Source organism: Prionailurus bengalensis, chromosome A2 (assembly GCF_016509475.1).
Source record: "Prionailurus bengalensis isolate Pbe53 chromosome A2, Fcat_Pben_1.1_paternal_pri, whole genome shotgun sequence".
NCBI lineage: Eukaryota > Metazoa > Chordata > Mammalia > Carnivora > Felidae > Prionailurus > Prionailurus bengalensis.
Genome location: NC_057348.1, coordinates 81090529 through 81112087, shown reverse-complemented (window position 1 = coordinate 81112087; position 21559 = coordinate 81090529). Strand labels below are relative to the sequence as shown.

Here is a 21559-nt window from a genome sequence, read left to right as displayed (position 1 = left end):
AATGCCATTTTAAGAATATTAGAAGGTCATGGGAGTAGGCAGAACTCGGCACCTGATGTGTAGGTCCAGTGATAGACCTAGATTTAGGTCAGTGGTTGGAGAAGAAAGCTGTGGCCTTGAGGCCTTTGATGCCACCAAGTGCATAGTCTGCAGAAGGCCGTGACAACATTCCCAATCTACCTTGGTGGCCCCAGTGGCCAGACATGGGAAAGTAAGGTGTAGCCTGAGCAGGGGTGCAAGGACATAAAGCCCTATGGATAAAACCAGTGCCAGCCTGACCACTGTCCTGCCGGTGGGAATCTATGGTGTTCAGCCACACTAGCCCAGGATGTAAGACTGGGGAGGGGGGTGGGCTTGGTGCTTGATGAATGTTTTCTGGAGAATATTACCGCACTTGGGATGTTATTTTGACTTGTCCCCTACATCATATCTTAATAAAAACAAAACTCCTTTCTACTGCTTGTTGGAACTAGGTGTGTGCTAGAGTGGGAGGTTTTTTATATATTTTGGGAAGACTGAAATCCCTGAAAATAGCCCTTCCTGCCACACTGGACAAATGCGATATAGAAGACAAAGCTTACCTGAGATTTTTCAGCGATGGCCAAAGCATACATTTCTTCATCTCGAAGTACCTTCAGCCATTCTCTTTCAATGTCTTTATTGAGTGGCAGACCCTTTTCTATCCTGGAATTGCAGGAGAAGATGAAATCTTCTTTATCCATGACTTCCTTTTGGAGTTCAATGGCCAGAGCCTGTTTCATGGAAAGCTCAGCAACAAGAGCCATCATTTTTTCCGTGGCATCTTTGATCTTTTTCCGGTAGCCGTTCATCTAGAATGAAAGAGCCCAAGGTTTAGACTATGTATACATTAAGAAAACGGCAGGCTGCTGGCTCTCTAGAATGGGGGGGGGGGGCAGTCTTGGCTGGAGGACAGAGAGTTTAAGTGGGAATTCAGAGAAAATAAGAATTGGAAGAGATCTCAGAGATTGAGCCCAATTCCCTGGCTGTGTAAATAAGGCCCTCCTCTCACACACAGGCACACACACTCACCTCCACACCTGGAGAGAGCCTGGCCCTGGGTAAATAAAGACAGGAGGGAAAAGAAACCAGTCTGTTCATCTACTTACTGGAGTTCCAAGTGGATAGCATGGAGGGAAATAGTCCCTTTATTTTTAAGAGGTGATAAGGAGAAGGGAAAGGGTATTCCTGATGTGTAAGTTCTGGCCTAATTTTGCCATGTCTTTAATTTGTCACCTATCCAGTGGAAAAAAATCTGGTAGAAAAAAAAACTACATTTAAAAATTACTCTTTAATTATATGAGATAATCAGCAGAGGTCCTGTATTCTGAAATGATTTTTAATGGAAAATATCATACCTCAATGTGGTTGCATTATTGATCATAATTCCTGGGATGCATCATTATTAGGTCATAAGCAAGCATGAGTTGAACTGGGGAAAATCTGGTCAATAATTTGAAATGAAATGTTTCTTGTTCTATGGGTATGTTTACCATTTCACATCAGCTAGTTACCACCAAAGAATTAAAAGATAGGACTAAGTGGAACATAGGCACCCAACAAAATTAAAACTGAAATTTTGCTGAATGAAGGAATTAATAAATTCTATTCTATTCTATTTTAATCCTTCAGTCCTTTGAATAAAGGTACACTGGGACCTGAAAATGAGCTTCCAAAATCTACACTGGACCTTGAAATACTTTATTCTCCTAATAGAGCGGACACTGATCTATCTGTACATTTGCTTAGAGAAATGTTGCTGTTTGTGATTTGCCTTCCTCTGAAAATATAATGTCTAATTGTTACATACACATTTTTTCTCTTTAAAGGAATAGGGAATATACATTTTAAAAACTGTTCTATATTTTAAGAAGCATACAGTGAATAAAAGCAACTACTTTTTAAAGCTTCAATGGTGAGTCATCTTAAATTTCATTAATCAGTTATGGTACACTTGAATGTTGTGTGTATGTGTGTAAAGCTAGCCAACCTCCTTATCTCCTCCAAAAAAGGATGGTATTATTCCGGGTTGCTCTAAGTCTTTGTTTGGGATTTCCCATTTTCTGTTCATTTGGGAAATTTGCAAGTGGAGCCATAAGCTACCTGGGAAAGGTGAGAGATTTGAGATGTGCATTCTCGTTGAGTTCCTGCAAGGAGCTAGACCACTTCTCAACTACCCAATGCTTGCAACAACTTAAGGTGATATCAACACCCATTTCACAGATCAAGAAACTTCATTTTAAGATCATTTATGTATCTTTCTCAGGGTCACTCCCTAGTATTGGTAAATCACAGATCTGGGGTCTGAACCTTTCTACCTTCTAGTTCTGCCTACTATAAGGAAATCCTAATTTTAAATAAAAAGAGAAAAAGCCAAGTAGATAGCACTGAAGGTGGGGAAAGGTGCGGGAAGATAAAGCAGTAGGCTAGGAATCCGCTTGCTGGATCCCGGGTAGCAGTTGTCACCATTTGCATTTCTCTAGCATTACAGCTGACTTCTGGACTGCCAACAGATTTGACAAGCCAGCCCTCAGTGACGACTGGACTTCCCCTAAAGAAAGGGAAATTCATTTTGCAAAAGGAAGGAAGGCAACATTTAAAGAAACATCGGGCATGCTAATTCAGGCAAAGTTCATGAGCCTAAAAGAGTCTTAGCATTTCTTATTTGATGAGGTAAAGTCGTGAATTGCCCATGAGCCATGGGTCTGATGTGGAAGTCTATTAGTGAAAGTCATCAGAGCAGGTGTGTAAATGCCAAATAAAAATGGCAAAGGAGGCTTGAGGTTTACAGTGATTTTCTGTTTCTTTGGTGAGCGAGAACTTTCTAGAATGGGACTGACTTCACTTATTCAATAATTTTTTTCTCTCGAGTTTAGTACACGCTGGCCATTGGGGAAATTAAGGACGAGGAACAGCCACTGCGCTCAGGAGCCCACCGTCATGGGATGTTTACCTGTCTGCCAGCACTAGGTGTGGACAATGTGTCCATTCCTCTTTGTTCCTGCCCTCACACCTGGCATCAAGGGAGCACGCAGCAGGTTCAGTAACTAAAATCCCTGGGCTGTCACAGCAGATGCTCCAAGGGGCCCAGAGGTCAGGTGAGCAGCAGCTCCTCTGACTGTCCTATGGTGCCAGGTCCTGCCTCACCTAACTCACCAGCCTCCCTCCTGCTGGTGGCCCCTTTCAGCGTAGCTCTAGCAGTCCCAGCCTGACCCTGGAGCTTTGAATCAGCAGTCCTCATATTTGAAACTTAAGAAATCAGGAAGCTCCACATGACTGGTCTTTCCTCACTAGTGTGGCCCTGTAGTGGCTTCATCCCAAGGACTAACAGGCATGGGTGTTGTGTGACTGACTGCTGTTCTCTTTTTTTTTTTTTTTTTTAATTTTTTTTTTCAACATTTATTTATTTTTGGGACAGAGAGAGACAGAGCATGAACGGGGGAGGGGCAAAGAGAGAGGGAGACACAGAATCGGAAACAGGCTCCAGGCTCTGAACCATCAGCCCAGAGCCCGACGCGGGGCTCGAACTCCCGGACCGCGAGATCGTGACCTGGCTGAAGTCGGACGCTTAACCGACTGTGCCACCCAGGCACCCCGACTGCTGTTCTCTTTAATGGTCCCGTCCATTTCTGGGTTCTGGCTGGGTTCTGGATTAGGGCTGTTTTCGTGCAGACCGCTGGGTAAGTGAGGCCCTCTAATCACAAGGAACTAGAAAGGATTTAAGTTGGCACATGAAATATAAAGGTATAATTGTCATAGTTGGAGTAGGTGGCCTGTTCAGGGAAACGTGCAAACTGTCATCAAAAAGCTTAAGTTTTCCCAGTACAAAACAATTCATTCAGGGGACAAGATTGAAACCCATTTTGGACAATTCTCTAAGAGTCCTCTTTACCTTTTTAATTTTACATCTTTATGTTTCTCTAGTCATAAAGCCAAATCTCTTCAGTGCTGCTCTCAATAAATAAAGCAGACTGTGCAAAATGACAGGTAATAAAGGAGTAAGGGCAGGAGGGAGAAGGCAGGGTCTCAGGCAGACCTTCTTGGCTAAGAGCAGAGTGTCCTGTTTGCAGGCCTGAGTTTTGCTGCAGAGCCTGTCTGTGAGCCGGGAGACCTGTTCATAGATGAAGTCCTTCTCCAGTAACTTCTCCTCCTTCTTGGCCAGCTGTAGTTCCAGCTATGGTTGAAAGCAATTTCAGTAAAAAGGAAAAAACAAAGTCATGTAATTCAAATTCTTCTTTCTTTTAAAAAAAAATTTTTTTTTAATGTTTGTTTATTTTTGAGAGACCCAGAGACAGAGCACAAGCTGGGGAGGGGCAGAGGGAGAGGGAGACATAGAATCAGAAGCAGGCTCCAGGCTCTGAGCCTGATGCAGAGCTTGAACTCATGAACTGTGAAATCATGACCTGAGCCGAAGTAGGCCACTTAACTTACTGAGCCACCCAGGCACCCAAAAATATTCTTTCTTAATTAGAGCCCTATTTTTTTTCCCCTTAATGAAAACAGATTGCTTTTATATAGTTGCCAAGATAGCTCTGGAAAAGTCTTTAGCACTGGTCTAAGTCAAGACTCTCCTTGCTCCCAGCCCCCTGCAGGCAGCTCTGGGAGTTCTTCCTTCCCAAGGTAGGGGGCAGCCCTCTCAGCTCCATTTAGCTTCCTGTTGTCATTCCTCTGATACTCTCCCTTTAGGAAGACAAATTAATCCACTAAAGATGCCAAAATTGTTCCTTTGGGCTATGAGACAAAAGTGGGCATCTCGAAACCACACAGGTTTTACTTCTTTTTGGCAAGCATTTGAAACAAGCTTAGGTTTTGTTAAGGGATTACAATGACACAATTGTTAGTGGCTAGAATTGTGAGGGATAAATCTGTCTGCATAAGATGGAAATAGCACCACCGATATCTGTGACACTGATCAACAAGGGGCTAGTAGGTACTACTGTCAGAGGAATGCTTACCGAATCTAATTTTTTGATCATTTCTTCTTGAGTCATATCTTTCCCTGGAATGAAGCGGGTTCTGTTCTCACCCTCAGGATTTATAAGCTGTTTCTCCAGGTCTCTTATTCTGTCTGTGCACTGTGAAAACTATTAAACAAGAAAGAAACATTAACTTCAAAACTAACCGTCTTGCTCCATAAATTTTAAAATCACATGGCCCATGGTCTTTAAAGTCTTCCAGTGGGATCAACCCAGGGAAAGGGGCAAGAGAACTCTTTTTTTTTTTTTTTTTTTTTTTTTTTAATATTTATTTCTGAGACAGAGAGAGACAGAGCATGAATGGGGGAGGGGCAGAGAGAGAGGGCGACACAGAATCAGAAGAAAGCTCCAGGCTCTGAGCTGTCAGCACAGAGCCCAATGCAGGGCTCGAACTCACAAACCATGAGATCATGACCTGAGCCAAAGTCGGTCGCTCAACTGACTGAGCCACCCAGGTGCCCCCAGAGAACTCTTAACATCCCATCAGCTGGGACCTGGGGTTGAACAATGTGTCTGCCCACCCATGGTGCCATGAGGATGATGCCTGTAACTGACCCTCTGAAGCAAGACTGCGAGTTCAGAGCCATTAAAGAAAAACCTGATCTTACAACCAGTCCTTTGACTATTTACCATTTTGTGTTATACCCATGGGATGCTGCATGGTTGCAGAGCAGAGCTTTTTATGGAAGATTGTTCTAGAGGCCAAAGTAGACAACATACAAAGCAGACAACATCCTGGACTCCAGTTTAAAACCCTTTGTTGGCAATAGCTTTAATGGTGTTGCAAAGAATGAAGTTCTTAACTAGGTCAATACAATGTACAGTCTGTGAGGTATAGCCTGAACCATTTATATCTGTTTTGCTAACCACCTAATACAATGCTTTATATATCAACTATATTTATTGCGTCAAGGAGACTTCGGAGGTGAAGAAAATAGCAGTTCACACATAGTTTTTATAACGGAGAGATGTGGAACACATTGAAAACCAAGAGTTATCATTTTCAACCTACTGAAAACCTGTAGAATCTTGGGCAAATCATTTATCTTCTCTAAACTTTAGTTTCCTCAACTGTCAAATGGGAAGATAAGGCCCAACCTAATGGGGTTGATTACTTAAATGAGATACCACATTCCAAGTGGTATTTATACTTTACACACTTTACAACGTGTCCCAGAGTGATATAGGTAGTATTTAATTTTTCATTTATGTATGCTCCTCCTCCTGACAAAAAGAATTATAAGTGGTGACATAAATAATTTATTTTTTTCCTTTTTCTTCCTCTCTCTCCACACTCCTTAATTGCCCTTAATATGGAGTTAAAGTATACATCTACACATAATTAAGCATACATACATTATTGTATTTTTTTTATTTTAACTTATTTTTTATTTTTGTAAATTTACATCCAAATTAGCTAGCATATAGCGAAACAATGATTTCAGGAGTAGATTCCTTAGTGCCCCTTACCCATTTAGCCCACCCCCCCTCCCTCAACCCCTCCAGTAACCCTCAGTTTGTTCTCCATATTTATGAGTCTGTTTTTATCCCCCTCCCTGTTTTTATATTATTTTTGTTTCCCTTCCCTTATGTTCATTGGTTTTGTCTCTTAAAGTCCTCATATGAGTGAAGTCATTTTTGTCTCTCTCTGACTGACTCATTTCACTTAGCATAATACCCTCCAGTTCCATCCACATAGTTGCAAATGGCAAGATTTCATTCTTTTTGATTACTGAGTAATACTCCACTGTATATATACCACCTCTTCTTTATCCATTCATCCATCGATGGACATTTGGGCTCTTTCCATACTTTGGTTATTGTTGATAGTGCTACTATAAACATGGGGATGCATGTGTCCCTTTGAAACAGCACACCTGTATCCCTTGGATAAATGCCTAGTAGTGCAATTGCTGGGTCGTCGGGTAGTTCTATTTTTAGTTTTTTGAGGAACCGCCATACTGTTTTTCAGAGTGGCTGCACCAGCTTGCATTCCCAATTATTGTATGTATTATTAACAACAATTGATATTTCTGTTTCTTAATTAAGAAATTAAATAAGGAACAAAAATATGGTGCTTGTTTATCAAAGCAGTACCTTGATTGCTCTGGTTTCCCCATGGGTCTTTGAGGAAAAACTGTTTACTTTTTTTTTTAAGTTTTTATATAAATTCCAGTTAGTTAACATACAACGCAGTGTTAGTTTCAGGTGTAGAATCTGGTGATGCAACACTTCAATACAACACCCTAGACTCATCACAGCAAGTGCCCTCCTTAATCCCCATGTTTACTTTATTGATATAAAATAGTGTTGTGCTCTAAAATAGTTCACATGATTTCCAAGATCCCTGAAAAGGAGCCATTATTATAAGCACCAGGAAAATATGACTCATGATAATCCTTGGATTAGACTGTTGGACAATTAAAAAATGTTTCAAACAACTGAGAAAATGCAAACCTTAAGAGAATTCTGGAAATTATGCAAAAATGAGAAGACTTTACAAAAAAAACCCAAAAACATTGCAGCTGTAACAAGTAACAGGATGTGACAGGGATCTGACACAGCAAGGCAGAGTACAAAAATGACTTGCCTAAAGCTTTAAATTTCATATCATGGCCTTCAAAGGACCCACGTGATTAGTGCTAAGTAGACAAATAATTAAGTGCAGTTTGAAGACTAATGGGAAACTTTCTATTCAATTGTTTTGTTTTGTTTTGTTTTGTTTTGTTTTGTTTTAGAGAGAGAGCGTGAGCAGGGGTGGGAGGGGCAGAAGGAGAGTGAGAGAATGTCAAGTGGTCTCCATGCCTAGACTGGTGCCCATCTCGAGGCTAGATCGCAGGCCCCTGAGATCATGACCTGAGCCAAAATCAAGAGCCGGACACTTAACTGAGACACCCAGGTGCCCCTATTCAACAGTCCTTAAGCTTAGAATAACCTGGCAAAACAGGTAACTGATGGTAATACATAGTCCATATTGTCTCAATTCATTTGCAGTCAGAATGGAAAAGGCTCATATCAGGCATAAATGCATAAATATTTTCCTCTTGGGTAAACTGAATTCGTATTTTACACCAGGTAACTGTATAATGAAATGCCAAGTGTGTATATTTTAAGAACAATGAATTTTATCCATTGACTAGAAGTATTGATTTGCAATTAACACAAATAAAATGCTTACACAATAGAGAGAGAACTTTTCTGTCGTGGATCTTACTGAATTTAAAGTCCTTTTGTTCTGCTGGGCATCTTGATAGTTTGCTATGGACAAAGATGGCCCTGAAGCTGTGTTTTGGGAAGGAGCTAGAGAAAGGCAAATTATTCTGTAAAAATCAAGTGGGACAAGTATGGAGTGCCTGGAGGGCAATCTGGGGTGCGGGTGATGTGGAGAGGCAAAGGGGATGAAAGATGGAAAGACAAGCCAGTGAAATGGAGCTAGGCCAGGGTGCTGCATGGGCTAACACACTTGGGGACTGTTACCAGTGATGGGGGTGCCCCACAGAGCTCTGTAGGGCATGGATAGCTGATACGGAATTTATAAGTTCTTTACATTTCTGTAAGGTATCCTATCATACTGTTGCCCCAAATCTCCAATCAGTTCATAGACAAAGATCTTGCATGAATGATTTTGTGTCAGTAAGCTGAAGAAGGAGTGACTCCTGAGTTTTGCACTTACATGGCACGGAAGTGAACCAGGCACTGTTATGTGTGAGCTGATGAGGGGATCCCCCAAATGAACCACTCATTGGTAGCAGGAGTCAGAGCCATAGGAATCCTGGGGAGGCTACCTTGGAGACCTGAGGGATGCCTAGGGGTGTTTCAACCAATCCATCTAAATTGGGCTACACTTATGGAGGAAATGAATAGGAGAATTTATGGCTCAAAAAATAAACACTGGAATCCTATCATTGATACAGCATTCATTCATTCAAATGGCATAAAACATGGAAGTGGACCCATCATCTAGTTCCACAAAGTCACGTGAATCGCCATGACATGATTAAATGAAAACAAAACAAAACAAAACACAAACCTAGGATTCACAACTGTCTATAGCATGAGCTAATGAAAACTATTTACTTGTACATCTTGAAGAAGACCAAAAGGATCTCTTCCAGATTTTTGATAATTTTAATAGTGATTATATATTGGGATGGAATTTTATTTTTTTAATTTTTTTTAATGTTTATTTTTATTTTTGAGAGAGAGCAAGCAGAAGCAGGAGAGGGCAGAGAGTGAGGGAGACAGAAGCAGGCTCTGGGCTCTGAGCTGTTAGCACAGAGCCCGATGCGGGGCTCAAACCCATGAACTGTGGGATCATGACTTGAGCTGAAGTCAGAAGCTTAACCAACTGAGCCACCCAGGGGCCCTTGGAATTTTTTTTAATTTTTGTATTTTTTCAAAACTTCATTAACTGAACATGTTTTAATTTTATAATCAGAAAAAACCTGAAAATAAACCTGACATTTTAGAAACCATATTATAGGTTAAAAAAAATTTTTTTAAGTTTATTTTTATTTATTTATTTTTTTTGAAAGCTAGGTTTTTTTTTTTTTTCAACGTTTATTTATTTTTGGGACAGAGAGAGACAGAGCATGAATGGGGGAGGGGGCAGAGAGAGAGGGAGACACAGAATCGGAAACAGGCTCCAGGCTCTGAGCCATCAGCCCAGAGCCTGACGCGGGGCTCGAACTCACAGACTGCGAGATCGTGACCTGGCTGAAGTCGGACGCTTAACAGACTGCGCCACCCAGGCGCCCCTAAGTTTGTTTATTTTGAGAGGGATAGAGACAGCACAAGTCAGGGAGGGGTAGAGAGAGAGAGAGGGAGAGAGAGAAAAATCTCTTGGAGACCCAACCAGGGCTCGAACCCATGGAAGCCACAAGGTTATGATGTGAGCCAAAACTCAGAATTGAGCCACACAGTCGCCTTATTATAAGTTAAAATTTGTTCCTGCTGCATTGAGTAAATGGAAAAAAGATCTCTATTCTTTAAAAATAGAAGAAAAAGTACAGTTATTACATGTGAAGAAAGTAGCTTTATATTCATTATTTATGTATATATGTAGGTATTTATTTCATGTTTAAAGTTTGTGGCTTTATTCCATTTTTAAAAAGACTATGTCAGAGATCAGGCTATTATATTACAGGGAAACTACAGGGATTAATAAGGAGTCCATTTATATGTGATTGCCAATTAACAAACAAAAATCTCGGCTTTGGAGGACAGGAGTTCTAAAAATGAGAGCAAGATGGTCTTCAGGATCTTTCCAGCAAGCATCAAAAACATAGTTATGCTGGTGGCAGTGAAAACCCGGCTTACTTAAATTTTGAGCTATGAGGAAGCTGAGAAAGAGTTGAGATTTGGGAGGGTCTAAATTCCATGGATGGCAGAAAATGTTTCACGGGGAAAAAAAGACAACCTGTAGCGCGGATGCCTGATTCCACCCTGGACCAGGGGCATTTTTAAAGAAGACTTATAACTCATGGGTTTGTACAGATACTAGGAAGGGCATAGCTTAATTTACATGTGAGAGCTCAATATGATCTACAAACCTCTAAAGAAGAGACGGGGGAGGGGAAGCAAATGGCCCTGGAAATGTCTGATGAATATTTTCCCCACCTGAATCTGGAGCACTGCTAAGTCGGCATCCAGGGCCTTCTTGGTTGGCAGTAATTTCTGGGTCACATGAATCTGTCTTTGCTTCTCGGCAATCTTCAGTTTCAGGAATCGGATCTTTTCTTCCAGGACATGTATTTCAATTTCTCCATTTAGCTTCATCTTTTCTTGGATGTTTATTTTTTCATAGAAGATGCACACTTCCTCTTCCCGTTCTATCAGCTGAACGCCACTATGGCCAAAAGGAGAGGCAGAGGAGGCTAAGAGGATGTTGAGGTCACTTAGTCATGGTGGTTCCCCCTGGATGTGGGCACCAAATACACATCGACATTATATAATTCCAGAAGGCAAAAGATATTCACTGTTGGCTTTCTAGTTAAACTCCACACTTTTAATTTTCCTGGGGATGGGAAAGGGAGGACTGTTTAGCATCTTGACTCTGAGCTAACCGTGCAGTTGGCTGGTCACGGTATCTCTGCAAATCCCAAAGGTTTTCCTGGGGTGGGAAAAAATGTCATTCCCCATGCATGAACAAAGTAATCTCATAATCTGATTTTCTGCAGACCCTTTTCTTGGGCCAGACTTGCCAACTGAGCTCTGGGCCAGAAGTACCCAGGCAGGGGGCCAGCGAATGTGTTTCTGCAGCAATTCTGTGTAACTTGCCAGGCCTATTAGGTTCTTTGAAAGTTGAATATTTCTGATGCAAATTGCCCCATAAATAGGCAAAGTCCTGTCCTTTGTAATCATGCCAGGGGAAAGACCCCTCCATGTGAGGAGAATGTGGGAAAGAAACAAAGTAAGAATTTTCTAATTCCAGCCCTACAGGTCTGATCAGGGCCTGGGAACACACTGCCTAACTACTTTGTTTTGTGCCAGGAGCCAAATAAGAGGACTTTTTTTTCTTTCTTTTTTCCCAGAGAAAACACCTGCCAGCTGTTTGAAAAAGTAGTGTTGTTCACACCCTGAAGTTCTTCCCACACTCTGCATATCCATTATCCCAGAGTTCATCTTTAATTGCCTTTATCTCTGTCTCTCTCCCCTCCCTTAAAACATGTATACACATCGTTGTATTTGCTTAATCTTAGCTCTTTGTTTTGTCTCATTTGCCATTCATTGGCTCCTCAGGATCCTCTTACTTCTCTTGACACAAGAAGCCAGGAGCAATGCCATACCACCTGTTTGTACTTTCAGGGTCCAGCACTTAGCACATAACTTCACATGGAGCAGCCCACAATCAAGCCACAATGAACAGAAGATCTGATACCAGATGTAATTACTACAGGGCTCTACAATCTCACATACCACATTTCTCTAGCACAAGCACAGTTACAGTAGCAATTGATTAATGACATAATTGTAGTCTGGAAGAAATAATGCTGTTCTGAAACGTCTTACTTGCTGAGAAAATGAGCTGGGAAAATGGCTTAATAAATTTCCTACTAAGACCAAGCCTGTCACAAAAGTGGATACGAGATCCAAAGACTTACTTATGTCAATTATACTGAAATAACTTGATGGTATCCTGAATAGTAGCCTGGGAAAGAACTTTGATCTTTAAGTGGGCAACTTCTCAAACCCTAGTCTTGCCTGTCTCGCTTACAAGAACAGAGTTTCTTATTTTCAGGCAAAACACACAGCTGACCCCCTACCCTGCCCCCACAAAAGGCTAATGAAACCTAAATGTCACATGCCCCTCACTATCCACTGTCAAATCCAGATAGAAAAAGGGGCAATATTTGTTTTTTTTAAAGCATTTTTTAATGTTTATTTTTATTTTTGAGAGAGAGAGAGAGCGCAAGTGAGGAAGGGGTAGAGGGAGTAGGGGACAGAGGGTCTGTAGTGGGCTCAGTGCTGACAGCCGCGAGCCCCATGTGGGGCTCGAACTCACAAACCAGAACCATGAAATCATGACCCAAGCTCAAGCCAGTCAACCGACTGAACCACCCAGGTGCCCCCAAAAGGGGCAACATTTTAAGTAGGATCTCTGGGTGTTTCGTTTTTCACACTAGGTTCCTGGTTTTTACCTTTCATTTCGATGCTGAACGGCTTTTTCGTATCTCTTGCGAAGTTGCACCATCTCCTCTTCAATCACTGTGATCATATTGGCAAGTCTGTCGATGTTATTTAACTGGACTTCCTTCTTCTCCTTCATTGCCTGAAGTTTTGCTACGATTTTGCACACGTCATTTTGCATGCTTTCTCTGATGGTAACATTGTTGGCAAGTTTCAGCATGGAATTTTGTAACTTTCTTTAAAAACAATGGGAAAATGGGTGAGATCATAATTTTCTTTACTTTAAAAACAATGAAGACTTCTGAAACTAGTAACATAGCTCTTGCTTTCAGTATGTCCATTGAAACGACAATAGTGGTACCGTAGTCCCCCCTATCCACCATCTGGCTTTCTGCAGCTTCATTTACCCGCGGTCATCCGTGGTCCGGAAGTAAATGATCCTCCTTCTGACTCTTCAGGAGGTCAATAGCGGCCTAACGCTACGTCGCAACGTCTGCGTCATTCGCCTCGCGTCACGTCATCAGACAGGCGTTTTGTCACCTCACGTCCTCACGAGAAGGGTGAGTACAGTACAATAACAATAACAGAGGGAGAGAGACCACATTTACATAATTTATTACAGTTCAGCCGACGCTTGAACAAAACAGGTTTGAACTGCATGGGTCCACTTATACGTGATTTAAAAAAAAAATACAGCACAGTACTGTAAATGTATTTTCTCTTTTTTATGATTTAAAAAAAATTTTTTAACATTTCTTTTTGAGAGACAGGAAGAGAGCATGAGTGGGGGAGGGCAGAGAGAGAAGGAGACACAGAATCCGAAGCAGGCTCCAGGCTCTGAGCTGTCAGCACAGAGCCCTAAGGGGGCTGGAAACCCCCTCTCCCCCAAATCATGACCTGAGCCGAAGTCAGACGCTTAACCGACTGAGCCACCCAGGTGCCCCTTTTTTATGATTTTCTTAACATTTTCTTTTCTCCAGCTTACCTTATTGTAAGAATACAGTATATAATACATGTACCATACATAATATTTGTTAATCAAATGTTACTGCTAAGGTGTCCAGTCAACAGTAGGCTCTTAGTAGTTAAGTTTGGTGGGGGGGGGGGGGGGAGTTAAAAGTTATATGCAGATTTTCAACTGTGCAGGGGGTGCCCCCTGCCCCAACCTGTGTTGTTCAAGGGTCAACTGTATATTGCTACAGTTGTTCTATTTTATTAGTAATTATACTCATCTCTTACTGTGCCTAATTTATAAGTTAAACTTTATCAAAGGCATGTAAATATAGGAAAAAAACACAAAATATATAGGGTTCAGTACTACCTGTAATTTCAGACCTCCACTGGGGGTTTGGAATGTATCCTTCAAGGATAAGGGGGAACTACTCTGGTAGTAATAATGTTTACTACTATAATTATTATTACTGTAGTAATAATGATATTCATTATGTGATACTCTTCAGGAGTTTCTATAGTTCCTCCCTCCCACCTTGGATTAGGACATCTTTTCTTTTGTGCCCCAAGCCTCTGCTGCCCCACTTTGCCAAATCAAAAGACTAAAGGAATTCATTTAATGCTCTGTTGAGTCTAGAAAGCTATCTTTTTTATTTTTTTAATATGAAATTTATTGTCAAATTGGTTTCCATACAACACCCAGTGCTCATTCCAACAGGCGCCCTCCTCAGTACCCATCACCCACCCCCCATCAACCCTCAGTTTATTCTCAGTTTTTAAGTGTCTCTTATGGTTTGGCTCCCTCCCTCTCTAGCCTTTTTTTTTTTTCCTTCCCCTCCCCCACGGTCTTCTGTTAAGTTTCTCAGGATCCATGTAAGAGTGAAAACATATGGTATCTATCTTTCTCTGTATGACTTACTTCACTTAGCATAACACTCTCCAGTTCCATCCACGTTGCTGCAAAAGCCAAATTATGGAGAAAGCTATCTGTCTTAATCACTCCACTATACTGCCTTCTCCAAGCACATTAGATGCTTCAAATCTATAACCAGGGAATGCTGGTTGATGAACATTTGATTGTCTTCCAAATTTGAATGCAAATGATCAAATTTGTGTTTTTCTTTCTAATTTGGTAAATGAAAATAAATAGTGTAAACATAGTGTTTTATTCACTTAAAAATATGGCTATCAGACAGTAGAAGCATAATGAATCACATTCAGATGCTTAGACTGTCATCTGTAAAGCATCTTTGAGCAAGGGCTCTTACAGCTTTGTAAGACTATTATCTTCTACTTTTTACTTTATTCTACTTTATTATCTACTTTATTATCCACAGGGTATTTTAGAGTTCAATGAATCAGAAGAGAAACTTTTGAAAAGACAATAGTTATTACACTTACCTTTCTTGAGTAACTGCACTATTTCTTAAAATTTCCAGTTCATTTAATGACATTTTATGCCTTTCTTTTATTTCATTTACTTTCTGGTGAGCTTTGTGAAGTAAGTTAACAAATTTGTTTCTCTCATTTCGAACAGTGTCATACAGTTTAGCAAACTCTCTGAGTCTGTGGAAACACAAGTGTTTTTGAAACTCATGAAATAAAATTCATTTTTTGCCCGCCTAACAAGATAAATCGTCATGTCATTCTTTTACCTCCGATGAATTTCACGTTTTTTCTTCTTGTGTATCCTGATTTCAAGATCCTTTGCTTTGATCTCCTTAACAATATTGGTATATTTTTGCTGAAATATGAAAATTATGTGTGAAATTAAGAAAAAAAAAAAAAGCTCAGCACCACTAACATGAATACTCCCAGCTGCACCTGATCTCATTCCTGTCCATTAAGGAGAATTCTATCTTAGCCAGCTGGGTTGTGCAGTTTGGGGTGGGGGTAGGGGAACTGTAAGGGAGAGATCTGAAAATTGCCTGGCCAGCTGAACTGAATTAATTAAGGACAAGAAAGAAGGAGAGAAGAGAGAAAGAAAAAAGCCTATAGGAGTTGTCTTTGAGGAAAAGTTTGGGAAACTTTTAAGAGAGTGCAGGAGTGAGTATGGACGTCACAGCCGGGCTGGTAAGTGAAGAGTTTGTGGAAGATAGTTGAAGGAAGATGATTGGTATTCAGTTTTGACACATGTTAGAAATGGAACCCCCTGTGGTATTTTGTGAGAAACAGAAGCCATGATTTTCAGGCGCTTTTCCGAGGAGAATGCCACCCCGTGTCAATGCTTGCTCAGAATGAAGGTTGCCCTCAGAAACAGCCAACATCTGGGTCACATGGTAAATTCAGGTATTCTCTTTTTGTAATGTGTCATATCATATTCGTTTTTAACAGGGAACCTCTGAACATAATCCCTTTGTGGAATACAATGATTGTCATGTTAGAGTGTTAGCTAGCATGACAGGAGAGTTGTTATTGTCATTGGTTTCATTGCTCTTTTGTTGGCGATGTTGCACTGGGTCAGCTCTGCTAGTTTGTTGGGAGCCCAGGAAAGTCATGGGGTGGAGTAGTAACTAAGGGAGTCCTCGCATTGGTTTAAACAACGCTGGCTTGGTGAACCTGGGAGGCACGGGTTGGGGGGGTGGGGAGCAGTTTAATGCTACCGCTGTTGACTTGTTCTTGGACACATCTCACCATGTGAAATGGTGGGGAATCACAGAGATCTGCCCACTATGTCAGCCCTGTCCCCGGGAGGCACCCACCTTTTTCTTACTGAAATCGTCATGTGCTCGAATCCTCTGCTCATTGCCACTGATGCAGTTCATTTTTCCTCTAGATTTCTGACTACTGCTTATTAAATCCTGAAATTATTTTTCAGTACGTGATTGACTCTTGTTTGGGGAAACTGTATAGTCAAACTCAAGGAGACAATTACAGCTTTCTAATGAACAGTATGTGAAATTGAGGTTATCCTGAACTTGTATAGTAATTAATGGATGGTTACAAAAATGCAATTACCTGAGCTTTCAGGAAATCCTTGGATTTTTGCTCCTTCTCATCAATTTTGATTTGAGTCATACGGACAAGGTTGAAGGCAAGTTCTCGCATGTTTTCCTGCTCCTTTAAAAGCTTGTTTTCTTCTGCAAGTTGCTGTTCCACTAACTTGGACTCAGCTTCTGATAGGATTTTCTTTTGAAAAACACCATATATTATAACTTATTTGTTTGAAGAAACACACTAGGGCCAGTATCTTAACATTTTTTTAATTTCCTATGTAGAAGTTAGTTTGCTAGAACATAAAACAAAGTAACTTGACTGCTTTAGCTCCAAGTATTTTATCTTAGGAAAGAATGCGCAAGTATTAGCATTTTAATGTGATAGAAGTTTTTCTTAATCAGACTTTGTTTTCAAGTAACTTGAAGAAAAAGAAGAGACATAAAACCATGTTTTAAAATACTTTAACAGTAGCTTGAGTAAACAAAATTTGAAAATTTAAAATTAGACATTGGTGAAATAAAACATTTATTGCTTATTTTTAATCCGATTATATAATCAGTAGCCCTTTTATTTTAAAATCTCATGAATTTGTATAATTTTGTTTGTTCAAACACATCCTTTTTCTCCTATTTAACGTGGGGTTCAAGTAGACCCTGAGATGAAGAAACAGACCCACATTAAATAGGATCATACTATATTTGATGACTCTCCTATTGATGAAGTTTTGTGGAACACAGTTAAAAATACCACAACTTCGGGGCGCCTGGGTGGCGCAGTCGGTTAGGCGTCCGACTTCAGCCAGGTCACGATCTCGCGGTCCGGGAGTTCGAGCCCCGCGTCAGGCTCTGGGCTGATGGCTCAGAGCCTGGAGCCTGTTTCTGATTCTGTGTCTCCCTCTCTCTCTGCCCCTCCCCCGTTCATGCTCTGTCTCTCTCTGTCCCAAAAATAAATAAACGTTGAAAAAAAAATTTTTTTAAAAAAATACCACAACTTCATATTAATCACCCTTAGATAGAAGCTTAGATAAGAGTCGATATTGACCTGTTGAGCCAAATTCCTCTTAGCCACTTCAACTTCCTTGTGGAGTTCTCTCCTTCTCTCAGATAATGTAGAATCATCTTTAGGGATAGCTTCAATCTGGAAATAAAAATTTAAAACCACTATTGACACAAGAAAGAAATCTTCAATGTCATGTAGTCAACTCCACTGTGTACCTTTTGCAAATGGTGGGCAAATTATTATGCTGAATATTCTTTATGAAGTCATGGTAAACTAAAATATGAAAACCTGCCAAAAATCTATAATTCACAAATTGCAACTATTTCACCTTCATTTGGAAATAAATCTTGCTAATAATAGCTGCTAATAATTATAGAGCATTGACAATGTGTCAGGAGAGGTTCTAAGTGCTTATGTGTATGGTCATATTTAATCCTCACAGTAAACCCTATGAGGTAGATAATATTATTCTCTCTAATTGTACAGATGAAGAGAAGGAGGAACAAAGACATTTAAGCAACTTGCCTCAGTGATACAGGTGCAAACCCAGGAGGATAGACTCAGAGTCCATGAATCTAACATTGTATTTTACTGCTTCACTAACTCATAACTCAGCACTTTGGAAACAGGCATGTTCAAGTGATATTTATCATACTTATAAAATATAAATGTGTTTATGAAATCTTATACATTAAAAAAATTGGAGCCATTTAGGGGCACCTGGGTGTCTCAGTCGGTTAAGTGTACGACTTTTGATTTTGGCTCAGGTCCCAATCTTGTGGTTTGTGGGATCGAGCCCCACATTAGGCTCTGTGCTGACAGTGTGGAGCCTGCTTGGGATTTTCTCTCTCCTTCTCTTTCTGTTCCTCCCCTGCTCGTGCATACGCACTCTCTCTCTAAATAAATAAACTTAAAAGAAAATAGGAACCATTTATTAATCTAGTAAGAATACTTGGCTACTCAATATGTAGTAATTTGATGAGTAGCTGGAAAAAAGTTCTTACCCAAAAGAAAAGCCTCTTACATTTTTTTGTTGATACCTGAAATTCCACCATTACATTTCTATTGTATTGGCTTGTGCTTTTGTCCTCTGCTAAAGAATTTCAGGAGAAAGTAACATTTCATTCTATCAGTTTTTGCTGCCTTTTAGGAATGAAATTGTCAGATTCTTTATGATGGAAAAGAAAGCAGAGAGGAGGAGGGGGACACACAACAGCTTCCAGGGAAACACCATCTAAAGACAGGAAGGATTATCTTCAGGTGCTGACAGCATACTTGAGTTACAGCAGGTTTAGAGTCAGACTTTTATACCAAAAGCACATGACTCCAACCTGATAGTTTATTTCCTATGTGACAGCTCACACTTCTAGGCACTAAGGTGGAATATTGGCTAAAATCTGTACCAAGAGGGAAAGATCATGCTGTTTAGTGATTTAACAGTGTCTTTCTGAGATTTGTGTTGCTCTCTTAAAATAACTAAGTCTTTGGATGTCCCCAAATCCATGAACTTGTGTATCTTCAGTAGCACCTTCTGTACCCCCCAATGCCCAAGATGTCCTGCTTCCATCCTACCATGGAGAGCTAGCTACTGAGGAGCACACCTTGGATTAGAAAGACGAGACATGGTCTTGTGAAATCCATATAACAATACACAGAATTTGTGATTTTGAGGAGCAGGTAAATGCTATATCAGGTCAGGAAAGGGACAGCTCAAAGTAGACTTGAATAATCAGGGAAGATTTTATGGACGAGTTAAGAAGTCAGATGGAAAGAGTTTGATTTCTCCTTCTGGAAAGTAGAGTTCTTTCTTTCAGAGGAAGGCCAGCAAGTGTCCCAGTTCCTGTGTACTTCTCTGCCACAGGTGCCCAGAAGCAGGCTACTCCAAATGCTTGGCTCCCAAGTGTAGACAAATCTGTGTATGAATGCTAGCTGGGATGAAGAAACCTTACAAGGTCTTTTCAGAAGATATGATGAGGGCACACTCACTAGCTTCTCTTGTCAATTAAAGCCCCTAATGAACTTTCCTCGTTTCAGGTCTCAGACATTTAGGTTACAAATGTCTGAGTGTTTTGAATTACAAACAATACTGCAATGAATTGTATTTATTTTTGGATTCTGGCTAGCTGCTTCTCTGATACTTTTCTTAAGTCTCCATAAACCTAACCCTCAAGTTTGAGACAGGAATTAAGGATGCTTGGTTTGTGGGAGAAGTATCAGGGTGGGCCATTGGTAGCTTAGCCAATATCCACCCTCTTCTTTGACCTTACTAATAAAACCCCAGTTTTGTTCATAGCTGCAATGTATCCTGGATTCCTTAGACTCTTTTGTAGCTGGGGGTGACCAGGATATGCCAGTGAAATGTAAATGGAAGTCTGCTGGATGGGACCCCTGGGACAGTGATTGTTTTCCTGCTAAAAACACCACCTCAACCAAGCGAGCTGCCCTATGCCTTTTATTCTCTGCCCTTCCCCATGTTTGTTTGATCTTATGCCTAAAGGTGGAATGGCTGTCTTGTGACCTTCAAAACAAAATATACACATTAAGGGTGACAGAAAAAAGAGCTAAGAGGATCTTGGGCCTACCTCTGGACTTTTTATTATGTGAATAAAACAATCCCTTATTTAGTTAAGTCACTATAATTGAGTTTCTGTTACTTCTGGAAGCCAAATTGATTCTAGCTATATTCTAGTTATGTACTAATACTGGGGTGACGAGATATTTACCACTACATTTGAGCCTCAGATTGCATATATCAGCAGGTGTTGTAAGCTTATTTATTTTAGTTCTATGTTTGGGTTTTTATAGAGTAGGATTTCACACTTAGAAAAAAAATGTGTTCATTGTAACCAAACAAAACAAAGTGTTTAAAGTAAGAAATTAGACACCTGCTCCCTACTTTTCCTTCAAATACTACTCCCCACAAGTCATGGTTAATAGTTTAGTGTCTGTTCTTCCAGACATTTTCAGTGCATGAACAAACATCAGTAACCTTTATAAAAGTTAAGAAGTTAGACATGATTCTGTTGCAGTAAACATCCCAATTATTTGATATCAAAAGAACCTCAGTTTCTTTAAAGCTTTGATATTTTCCTAAAATATTTCAAACTTTCACGAGGTTTGTGACTTGAATTTCTGGAGTCTCTACAGTCAAAAGCAATAGGAGAATCAAACAACTCTCTCTAGGGGGCAAATGAAGTCTGAAGAGTAGCGGGAACTCTTCATACTTACCTTTTATCTCCTTCCTTTTTGGACTGTGTGCAAGGCTGAAATGTTCACTCAGTCTGGGAGTGACTATTTTCAAGTGCTGCCAGCCAGCCTAGGACTGTGGCCAGGCTAATTATAAGCCATGAGGTCAAAGAGGAACATAGTCTCTCATGGAAACAAAGTGCGCTAGGGCAAAACCAGATTTTTCTCAAAACCAATGAAGGAAGAAGATTTTATTTTATTTTTTAATGTTTATTTATTTTTAAGAGAGAAAGAGAGAGACCAAGTGAGAGCAACAGAGGGGCAGAGAGAGAGGAAGACACAGAATCCAAAGCATGCTCCAGGCTCTGAGCTGTCAGCACAGAGCCCAACGTGGGGCTCGAACTCACGTGGGGACCATGAGATTGTGTACCGAGCCGAAGTCGGACACTTAACCTACTGAGCCACCCAGGCGCCCCAAGAGGATTTTAAAATACGTTTTCATTTCTGTTCATTTTATATTCAGTGGGTGCTATTTTGTGAATTTAATAGCTAGAGGTGTCCTACTATAAAAAGCTTTTATTTATTAAAATATGAACAATGTGTGAGCATTCTATTGCAATCTCCTCTTTGGTCAAGGCCATTCCTTATATATTTGTGTCCAGCCAGATTAACCTGTAGTGGCAAGCCTTATCATCAGAAATAGCTCCCAACTAGCTTTATTGTGCCTTACTCTTAAATATAAGGAGATAGCACAGGGTCTGTGTTTGCCCAAAGTTCCAACTTAACCATCATAATGCGCTAGGACCTGGGCTAAGATGGAATCGCTTGTAGTAGACCAATGCTCCTAACAAGAATAACTTGAA

The 21559-nt window shown here is 40.4% G+C and overlaps 1 protein-coding gene across 1 annotated transcript in view; it reads right to left on the bottom strand.

Annotated features, from left to right (window-relative positions):
• The window catches only part of CCDC146 (coiled-coil domain containing 146), a 121003-nt gene that overhangs the window by 1321 nt on the left and 98123 nt on the right, over positions 1-21559 (bottom strand). Inside the window, exons 10-18 of the mRNA XM_043588674.1 lie at positions 17553-17648; positions 16533-16703; positions 15230-15318; positions 14976-15140; positions 12635-12859; positions 10614-10842; positions 4974-5102; positions 4055-4192; positions 582-830 (exon numbers count right to left, since the gene is read on the bottom strand). Of these exons, the coding sequence (XP_043444609.1) occupies positions 582-830; positions 4055-4192; positions 4974-5102; positions 10614-10842; positions 12635-12859; positions 14976-15140; positions 15230-15318; positions 16533-16703; positions 17553-17648 (1491 nt within the window). The remainder of the gene's footprint in view (positions 1-581; positions 831-4054; positions 4193-4973; positions 5103-10613; positions 10843-12634; positions 12860-14975; positions 15141-15229; positions 15319-16532; positions 16704-17552; positions 17649-21559) is intronic.